Source organism: Microtus ochrogaster, linkage group LG9 (assembly GCF_000317375.1).
Source record: "Microtus ochrogaster isolate Prairie Vole_2 linkage group LG9, MicOch1.0, whole genome shotgun sequence".
Classification (NCBI taxonomy): domain Eukaryota; kingdom Metazoa; phylum Chordata; class Mammalia; order Rodentia; family Cricetidae; genus Microtus; species Microtus ochrogaster.
In genome coordinates, this window is record NC_022034.1 from 28,074,218 (window position 1) to 28,084,944 (window position 10,727).

General features: G+C 43.3%; 1 protein-coding gene across 3 annotated transcripts in view; it reads right to left on the bottom strand.

Moving 5' to 3' along the window:
* The window catches only part of Afg1l (AFG1 like ATPase), a 149,074-nt gene that overhangs the window by 43,985 nt on the left and 94,362 nt on the right, over positions 1-10,727 (bottom strand). For all 3 annotated transcript variants that reach the window (XM_005363575.3, XM_026787400.1, XM_026787401.1), the window contains one exon: positions 3,575-3,657. In XM_005363575.3, the coding sequence (XP_005363632.1) occupies positions 3,575-3,657 (83 nt within the window). The remainder of the gene's footprint in view (positions 1-3,574; positions 3,658-10,727) is intronic.

Sequence of the window (10,727 nt, forward strand, 5' to 3'; positions counted from 1 at the left end):
TTCCTACAGCAATACAGCAGAGATTCCAGCGTTCCTACAGCAATACAGCAGAGATTCCAGCGTTCCTACAGCAATACAGCAGAGCTGGGTGAGTCCACTCAAGGGGCAGCTTGCCTGGAGTGTGTAGCGCAGCGACGAACATGCCCCTGACTCAAACAGAGCAGAAGGCAAGAACTGATAGCCAAGACTGATTCTGACCTCCACATGTGTGTTCTGAGAGGAGCACACCTTCAGACACTAACACACACACACTCACACACACTCATACACACACCTCATACCCCGAGATTTCTGACTCAATAGGACTAGTGAACAGGAAAAGTCTCTAAGAATCAGTTCTAAGGAAGCAGACAATATTCTGAATGGCAGACATTGCTCTGTGGTTATTTGGAATAAAATCTCTGGTGACTCTTAGTATTATTTGTATTCTAGCTTGGAGTATTTTTTTGTTTTCTTTGGAAACTTGAAGAAGAGAAGTGCCAAGCTACTGAATATTTCTAGTCTCAGTCCCACCACCCTGAATGCATCCATCTTGACTGAATATTTCTACTCCACTAAGGATCGCGGATGTGAGACTGATGGTAAGGAAATCCATCAGTAGTTGGCATCCCTGGGGAGAAGGGAGGCTTCTGTTTCACAGGCAGCTGACTCCAGTAAGATCAATGAGACAGTACTCTGGACCCCATCTTCAAAAACAGATCCCAGATTTTAGCTGGAGAGTACTAAAGAGAAACATATTTTAACAGGGTAAAAGAATAGCACTGCCCACAAGTCGGTTACAAGGGGAGATATAGCAAGTTTTTCTATAAATGTGAGAGAAGCTGGACCTGGGGGACACAGGCCTACCATCTCAAGAAGTTCAAGACCTGCTTAGTCTCAGAGGGAATCCAAGGCCAAGCCCAGCAACTGGGTGAGAGGCTCAGAACATAAAGAAAATGAGCCGGAGGGCTCACTCGGAGGCTGAGTATGCACTGTTCAGCGGAGGACCTGAACTGGGTACCCAGTGCCCATTTCAGGCAGATTACAACTACCTGCAACTCCAGCCCCAGGGGAATCTGCTACCTCTGGCCTAAGGGGTACCTGCATGCACACGCTGATATCCACTCCCAACAAAAACCCATACACATAATTTAAAATAATAAAAGTAAATATTTAAAAATCAATAATAAATAAAAAGTAAAATAACAGAGCTCAGGGTATAGTTTAGTGGTATAGTGCTTGCCCAGCGTCTGTGGGGTCCTAGGTTCAGTCTTTCCTACCAGAAAAGAAAGACAAAAGAAATCCAATTAAAACAGACCTCAGGGTATTTTTCTCTTTTCCATGAAGGGCTCATTCAAGAGAATAAGGATATACCCCGAGCCTCCCATCCTGCCGTATCTCAGAGTTCCCTTGGACATTCCGGTTCCCTGGACTCTGGGACTGTTAGCATGAGGCTGTGTTCTCCCACCGCATGTCTCAGGAATGGAACTGACTTACACTATGCCTTGCTTTGTGGGTAGACAAGATGGCTCAGAGGGTGAAGTGCTTGATCTAGAAGCTGACGACCTGATTTTGATCCCCAGAGGAAAAAAGAGAGCCAACTCACACAAACTACTTCTGACCTTCACACAGGTGCCATGAGATGCATGTGTGAATGCATGAAAGTGTATGCATAAACACATATACACACATACACAAGAAAATAAACATAAATGAGTTTAAAAATAAAATAAAATCACCAGGTTTTATCAAGAAGAGGAAAGTCACCACAAGAAACCCCACCAAGTCTGTGTCAGCATCATACAGAGACTTCATGATGCAGATGTGTGCCTACATGTGTGTGCCTATATGCATGCATATGTGTGTGCATGTGTGTGCTTGTGTGGTGTGTGTGCACGTGTGTCCGTGTGTGTGTGTGTGTGGAAACCAGAAGTCAGTGTCTGGTGATTTCCTCAATCGTTGCTCTTCTCCATGCTTTTTGAGGCAGAGTCTCTCGCTGAGCCTAGAACTTTAGATCGACCACACTGGCTGGCCAGTGAGCACACAGAGCCTTGTCTCCACCTCCCTACTGCTGGGCTAATAGGTGAGGCTTGCTGCCTCATCCAGCTTTTCAGACCCAGGTCCTTCCTTGGTGAGCACAGTGAGCACTTGCTGACTGACCCAGACCCCAGCACATTTTCTTCACTTAAGAAATTCCTCAGGAGCCTGGCAGTGGTGCATGCCTTTAATCAGAGGCAGGAGGATCTCTGACAGTTCAAGCCTGGTCTACAAAGTAAATTCTCAGACAGCCAGAGCTGTTACTCAGAGAAGTCCAGTCTAACCCACCCACCCCCCAAAAAAAAAATAAAATAAAAAAAGAAAGAAAGAAAAGAAAAAGAAAAAGGAAGAAGGAAGGAAATTCCTCACTAAGAAATACTTTAATTATTCTGTATTAGTGTACTTTCCCTAAAAACAGTAAATAAGAACTGCCTCCTTTGAAAAAAGGACATGACTATTTATTGACAATACCACATGTCTGAAACAACTAGAAATAGGTAAAAAGTCAGGGAAAGGTTATGAATGTCAGAAAAATAAAAGATAAAAGAAACTGGGAGGAAAACATTCATATGAGAGCAGACAACGGTGTTGAGAGAATTGTTTTAGATTGTAAAGTACTTTAAAGACTGAGTACTTAAGGGGACAAGACACTGCTGTAACAATTGCAGGAATCTGGATGTAAGCCCCAACAGTCCCTTTGGTATGTTCTAAAGTATGCAATCTTAATTATGTGATTTTTCTGCCTAATTTCTGCTTTAAAAACAGTAAGTACTTCTGCTTACAAGGCGGCAAAGACAAGAAGTTTTCTCAACCTCTCATTCGCACGTTGTCATCAGGATTTAAATTACCAGAAACATGCATTTTACTTAAATTACAATTAGGCCTCTGATGGCCCCCGAGATCCCACTCTGCGTCCAACGCTGTCGTCAGATACCAAACAAGAGTTGCATCTAGAAAGCGCTCTCCTTCGCGGGGTTCTCACAAGTGACGTTTTCAAACAGACGCTACTTGTTTTCTCCGCATTAACTGCATGTGCTGAACACATCTATTACTATAAATTGCTCCTACTCAGGAGAATCTTAAAAGACACTCTGTTGTATTTGCATATGGGAGACATTTTTGCATTGGTTCTGCATAGGAGTCAGTCAACAACGGTAAATACAGACAGACTGTCGGACAAAATACAGCAACAATTTGGGGGAACAGAGAGGGAACACTTGTCAGAAGATGGCCACAAATAATTAATTCCTTTAGCACATGAAGATACTCTCTTAATCTCACAGCCTCTTTTGAGGGGACTCATTACTTCCTAACCATCTGTCATCTCCCCAAAACCTAATTAGGGTTTCACCCAATCACACATTAGAAACGATGCGAATATGGATGGCCAAGGCCGTATAAAGAAGTTAACATCATAACATTTGTTTAAAACTTGTGAAATTCAGAATTAGTCTTTCCACTTCTAACAAAGTACTTATTTTCTTAGTCTTCTCCCACTAAGTCATTAAATTTTAAGTCTGGAAAATTAAACACACACACACACACAGAAAACACTTACAGGTAGTAGAGTTTTCCTGCAGGAGTGAGTTCCCTTTTCCGATAATCTATCCCAGAATCTAGCTGGACCGTATTGCAATATTCCTACAATACAGACACAGAAAACATCTTTTAAAACAAGGAATAGATTTGACAAGAACCAACCCATGAGATAGAACCCATACCCAACACTGCTTAGGTAACCAAGAGCCAGAGACGAGATGGCCCAGGGACCTAGAGTAAAACCAAATACTGCTGGCCAATAATAATAATAGTAATAATAATAACAACAAATACAAGAATGACAAAATGACTCCTAATGACATTCGACTATACTCCCAGATCAGGGCCTTATTCAGCCATGATCAGAGAGGCTTCCTCCTTCAGCAGATGGGACCAAATGCAGAGACCCACAGTCAAACATGGAGAGAAAGTCTTTGGAACACTCAGTCCTAAATGGGATGTCTCCATCAGATTCCTCCTGTCAGAGCCCAGGGAACCCAGCAGAAGAGGAGGCAGAAGGACAGAAAGAAGGTTAAGAGCCCGGGGAGGAAACACCAGGAAAAGGGGGGGCCCTAAATCAACTAAGCAAAGCTCACACGAACTCACAGAGACCGAAACAGCAGCACAGGGCCTACAGGGGTCTGCACCAGCTCCTCTGCATATATATTACAGCTTCCAGGTTAGTGTTCTTATGGGGCTCCTGAGTGTACGAATGAGTGGCTCTCTGATTCCTGTGCCTTCTTTGGGGCTTCTTCTCCTTCTGTTGGTTTGCCTTGTCCAACTTCAAAGTGATGGTTTTTGTTTTATCTTATACTTTATTTTGTTATGTTTTGTTGTTAAAAATAAAATGATAAATGCTTGGAGAAATGACTCTGACAACCAACAAACAAAACAAACACACAAACAAAAACATGCAATGACTTGGAATTATAAGCTTTTTGCATATGTGTGTGTATAATACATAATTCCTGAGATGTTTCAATGAAGTTATATGAGCTTAGACCAAAAAAAAAAATTAACTCATGTAAGAGTCATAAAACTGTAGTTGCAATATTAAATATATACAAAGTTAATAAAATAATAATTTAATTTAAAATTAAGTTTTGTATTATGTTTTCCTGAAACTCTGCCAAAACTGTACTGTCAGTAAATTTTCCCAAGTACCTACATTTGAGTTTATGCTGAACTCTTGAAATAGACAGTTTTCAGCCAGTTGGTCATGGTGGTATGTACACCTTTAATCCCAGCACTGGGGAGATGGGGGAGAGCAATACAGAGGCGGGGTGCAGCAACACAGTGGGGACGCAGGGTGGGGGCACAGAGGCGAGAGGATCTCTATGAGTGCAATACTACCTTGACCTACAAAGCAAGTTCCAGGACAGTCAGAACTGTTATACAGAGAAACCCCTGTCTCAAAAAACAAACAACAACAACAAAAACAAACAAAAAAACAGTAGGCAACTTCCATTACTCCGAAATAAGGTGAAAACTACCAGAAAGAATACTTCATGGATCTTCAATCCGGGAGCTGGGTCAGACATCTATAGTAACATTTAAAACCAAATGACCACACCTTTCATTTCTAAACATTTGCCACTGCCCCAGTCCCTTAGATTCCTTCTACTCAGGGTATCTTAGCACCTTCTCCTACTCTAAATACCTCCTTTCAACCCAAATCATCCTGTAATTCCTTTCTTCATCCTAATAATCTCTTTCTGTCCTTTAGGCTGCAAATGTTCATGTAAGTCTCTCTCTCTCTCTCTCTCTCTCTCTCTCTCTCTCACACACACACACACACACACACACACACACGTGCACACACACTGTCCAAATACCTTTTTACACAAGCCTATCACCTTGCAACACCTACCTGCATTAGTTGGGGTTTTATGGGATAGAGGGAACACACATGCACATATACAAACATACATATTCATTGAGCAGCAGGGCTTTTAGGATATGTCAAGAAACATTTACAGAATGTCCTTTTAGTTTGTATTCAGAATAAACATGCCTCTATAAAACTGATGATGAAGAGTTGTATCTTGGGAATGGAGAGATGGCTCAGTGGTTAAGAGCACTGGCAGCTCTTACAGAGGTCCTGAGTTCATTTCCCAGCAATCACATGGTGGTTCACAACCATCTACTGTGGGATCTGATGCCCTCTTCCGTCATACATGCAAACAGAGCACTCATATACAAAAATAAATCTTTTTTAAATAAAGACAAGTTATATCTTTATAACTTTACTGTTTTTATTACAAAGAAGGCTAAGGAATAGCTCTGTGATACAGGGCTTGCCCAGCACGCAGGGGCTATAGTCAACCTCTAGTACCAGAAAGGAAAACAGAAAAACAGATGGAAATGCTGGTAGGTACCAGCACCCTACATGACAATGGAGGGTGGCTGGAATGCTTCTTCAGGTACTCTGAAGTCCCAGGCAAGTATCCAACTTTCCATGGGCCACTGTGCCACAAGAAAACCTCACCTTCCCATAAAGGACCTGACAAGGTTCTGCAATCACGTGAAGACAACATGTCGGCCAGTCCCCAGCTGCTCCAGTCACAGCCTCTCACCATGGTACCGAGGAAGCCAGATGAGCCACCAGTCAAGCCCGCAGGAATGAGAGGCTGTAAGAATGAACTGTTTAGGCCTGCACAAGTTACAGACATTGACTGCTCACCAGTGACTCGCCAGAATGTAACATCTAAGCACACCTGGGCAGTAGCATCCTTCTTCCTTCTAAGGTTTACCGCTGTGTAAACACACAGGCCTGCTTCTCGGGGCCCCAGCAGAAGACTGCCCAGAGAGGCAGCAAGAATGTCCCTCCTCCCATGCTACAGCTGCTAAGGAGTGGGTAGGGCTGGGTGAGCCATGCCCTGGAGACTGAGGGGTTCTTCACAACAGAGGCCTTCTCAGGACACATAACTTCCAGCGCTAACACCAGGATAGTCTTGGTGATCTCCGACTAGTCACCTTAAGAGCACAGATCCAGAAAACCAGAGGGTAGGTGCATGAACATTATTAGGATTACATAGCTGCAGCTGTAAATTTGTTTCTCATGAATAAGCCACAGCAGCTGGACCTCTAGAGAAATCCATACAGCTGAGGCTCGGCAGAACTCATGTGCAGAACGGTCCCTGAACCCAACAAAGTCACAGCCTCTTGAACGCCTTCACAGTCACCCCGGGCTCAGCATCTCAGATCCACTCCAGCCTCATTCTCAGAGCGGGAGCCTGAAACCCTGCACAGCAGAAAGGAGGGTAGCATTGCCCAAATGCACCTTCCCACTCTCTCCTGTTCAAAACAAAACCAGAAGCCATACTCATCGACTGCTCGCCCCATCCCCTCCCTCCTCTACTTTGAATAATGTGGAAAACCTGTGGAGAGAGAGTTATCCTCCCCTTTACCCTCCTGTGAGGGTGAGGAAGGCCTCAGCCACCAGCTCAAAGGAAGAAAATCTCCCAATCAAAGAGCCAGCATTCCTCTGTGTCCCTGGGAAGCCTGTCCTGGACTGTGAGCGAGGGCAGTCCTTCATCTGCTCCCCCTACTGCAGAACCTGTCTACTCACTGCAATACACTTGCCAGGTTCCGCATCTCTCGTCAACCACAATTTATCCTATGTGACCCAATATTCCTAATTTAGTCATAATTTCTTCTCTTTTCTCTCTTTTTCTTTCTTTCTTTCTTTAATTTTTTTTTTTTTGCTATTAAAAATAAGGCTAATGGAAGTTATACAAGCTTCAATTTCTCTTCCTGGGTAACTAACTTCTCAAACATGTGAGTGATTAAGCCGCAATAAATGATTGCATCTGTGCTTGCAGTAATCACCACCAAGGAACACCTAATCAGAGCTCAGAACTGTAACCAAAGCCCTGGGATGCAGGCTCTTAATTGTCTGCCAAAGACTAACTCCCAGTTTATATTTTTAGAGAAAAATAAACGTCAAATTTTCAGCCTGCTTGCACTTCCCCTGGCCTGCATTCTTCAAAGCGTTTTGCAAAGGGGTGAAGACTATACTATCTCCAAGTTGAGGATAAACCTAAAGGGTCTGGTTTCTAGGAATCCCCCAGTCTCTGGGTACCTTCACAAGACCTGTGACCTCCCAACAGCACTGGGGGTCATGCATAAACACTGTACCAATCAGCCTCCAAGGGAAATTTATTTTCAAATACTCTGTGTATTTATGTACAAAGGACAAATACAATTAAATACTCTGAAAATGCAATTAGGAAGATCTGGGGGAGAAAAGGGAGGAGATCACATTCTGCAGACACCGTGAGTCAAAGGCCTCTGACTTTGGAAGGAAAGATGTATGAATCCAGTCCCTGTCCTCAGCTGCTGACACTGTCCACAGATCTACTGTTGTATTTATAGCAACTCTGACTGTACCTGCAGGGAACAGTGGACCTCACAAAGTCACTTTCTTCGGCCTCTGCTTCATCCCCGGTCTGAGGCTGGGGCCAGAGCTCCGGAATCTAGCACTTGCCCAGCATGTGCCAGGCGCTGGGTCCTTCCTCAGGGCTGAGGTGACACACATTCGTCTTTCCCAGTGTGACCAAAGGAACAACAGACCCAGTAGAGAAAACCTTTCTAAGCACAGCATATTAACCTCTAAAGAAAAGATTTGCCTATACTTCACATACATTTTATTTAATAATTAATAGCTTAGTGTAAAAAAGGAAGGAAGGAAGGAAGGAAGGAAGGAAGGAAGGAAGGAAGGAAGGAAGGAAGGAAGGAAGGAAGGAAGGAAGGAAGGAAGGAAGGAAGGAAGGAAGGAAGGAAGACAAAACAACAGCACAAGTTGAGTTTCTGTTACCGAGGTGACTGAGGGATGAAAGTTTGGTTGGTTTTGCCCATTAGAAGTAAAAAGAAAAATAAGTATTGTTCTTTAGAGGTCTGTGAAGAATGGTGTTGGGATTTTGATGGGGACTGTATTGAATCTGTAAATTGCTTTTGGTAAGATTGCCAATTTTGCCATGTAAATCCTACTGATCCATCAGCATGGGAGATCTTCCAATTTTCTGATCTCTTCCCCAGGTTCTTTTTTCAAAGACTTAATATTCATATAAGTATTTAACTTGTTTGGTTAAAGTTACCCCAAGATTTTTTATAGTATTTGTGGCTGCTGTAAAGGGTGTTGTTTCTCTGACTTCTTTTTTTAAAAGATTTATTTATTATTATGATTTATGTGTTCAGTGTTCTGCCTGCATGTATGCCTGCAGGCCAAAAGAGGGCATTATATTGCACTATAGATGGTTGTGAGCCACCATGTGGGTGCAGGGAATTGAACTCAGGACCTCTGAAAGAGCAGCCAGTGCTCTTAACTGCTGAGAGCCATCTCTCCAGCCCCTCTCTAATTTCTTTCTCAGCCCATTTATCATTTCTATATAGGAGGGCTACTGATTTTTTTTTTGAGTTAATCTTTTATCCAACCACATTACTGAAGGTGTTTATGAGTTCCCTGGTAGAATTTTTTGGGTCACCTATAAATACTATTATATTCTGTAAATAGGGGAAGTTTGACTTCTTCCCTTCAAATTTGTATACCCGTGATTTCCTTTTGTTGACTTATTGCTTTAGCTAGAACCTCAAATACTATATTGAATAGATACGGAGAGAGTGCACAGCCTTGTCTTGTTCCTAATTTCACTGTGATCGCTGTGAGTTTCTCTCCATTTAGTTTGATGTTGGTTGTCGGCTTGCTGTATACTGCCATTATTATGTTTAGGTATGTTCCTTGTATCCCTGACCTCTCCAGAACCTTTATCAAGAAGAGGTGTTGGATTTTGTCAAAGGCTTTTTCAGCATCTAATGAAAGGATCATACGGTGTTTTTTTTTTTTTCTTTCAGTTTGCTTATATGGTGGATTCCACTGACAGACCTCACTGAATCTCTGTGGTGATTTCTTGGAAAATTGGGAATCATCTACTTCAAAACCCAGCAATACCACTCTTGGGCATATACCCAAAGGATGCTCAATCATACCACAAGGACATTTGCTCAACTATGTTCATAGCAGCATTATTCGTAATAGCCAGAACCTGGAAACAATCTAGATGCCCCTCAACCAAAGAATGGATAAAGAAAATGTAGTACATGTACACAATGGAGTATTGCTCAGCAGAAAACAAACAAACAAAAAAAAAAAACAGCCGACACCATGAAATTTGCAGGCAAATAAATGGAACTAGAAAAAACCATCCTGAGTGAGATAAGCCAGGCGCAGAAAGACAAACACGGTATGTTCTCACTCACAAGTGGATACTAGATATAAAGCAAAGGATACCTAGGCTGCAATCCACAACCCCAGAGAAGCCAGGTAACAAGGAGGACACTAGGAGGGATAGATGGATCTACCTGGGAAGAAGAAAAGATGGGATTTCCAGGGTAAACTGGGGGTAGGGACGGGGCATAGAGGTGAGAAAATGGAGGGATGGGAACATGAGGGATGGTCGAGTTGGGGGCACAATGGAGAGGAAAAGTAATGAAAGAGATATCTTGATAGAGGGAACCCTTATGGGGTTAGGAAGAAACCCGGTGTCAGGGAAGCTCCCAGGAACCCCCAAGGATGACCCCAGCTAAGACTCCCAGCAATAGTGGAGAGGGTGCCTGAACTGTCTTCCATTATAATCAGACTGGTGACTGCCCTGTCACCATAGAGCCTTCACCCAGTAACTGATGGAAGCAGATGCAGAGATCCACAGCCAAGCACTGGGCCAAATTCTAGGAGCTCAGTTGAAGAGAGGGAGGAGGGATTATATGAGCAAGGTGAGTCAAGAGCATGACAGGGAAACCCAAATAGATAGCTGACCGGAGTTTGTGGGAGCTTGTGGACTCTGAACCAACAGCTGGGAGCCAGCAAAGGACTGACCTAGGCCCTCTGCATCTAGATGACTGTTATATAGCTTGGTCTGTTTGCGGGGCCCCTAGCAGTGGTTTCCAGGCAGTACATCCTGCTGATCACCCTGTTTCTAGCTCCCATGTTGCTGGGGTCACAAAGCACATTTATGTAGGTACCAAAGATCTCAGCTTGGGTCTTCTGACTTACACTCTTATCTACTGAGCCATCTCTCCAGCAACAATGATCAAAACCTTAAATACATAAACTTTTGTACAGTTCAGCTTTTGCCATTAAGATGTCATACAAAGGCCAGGCGGTGGTGGTGGCG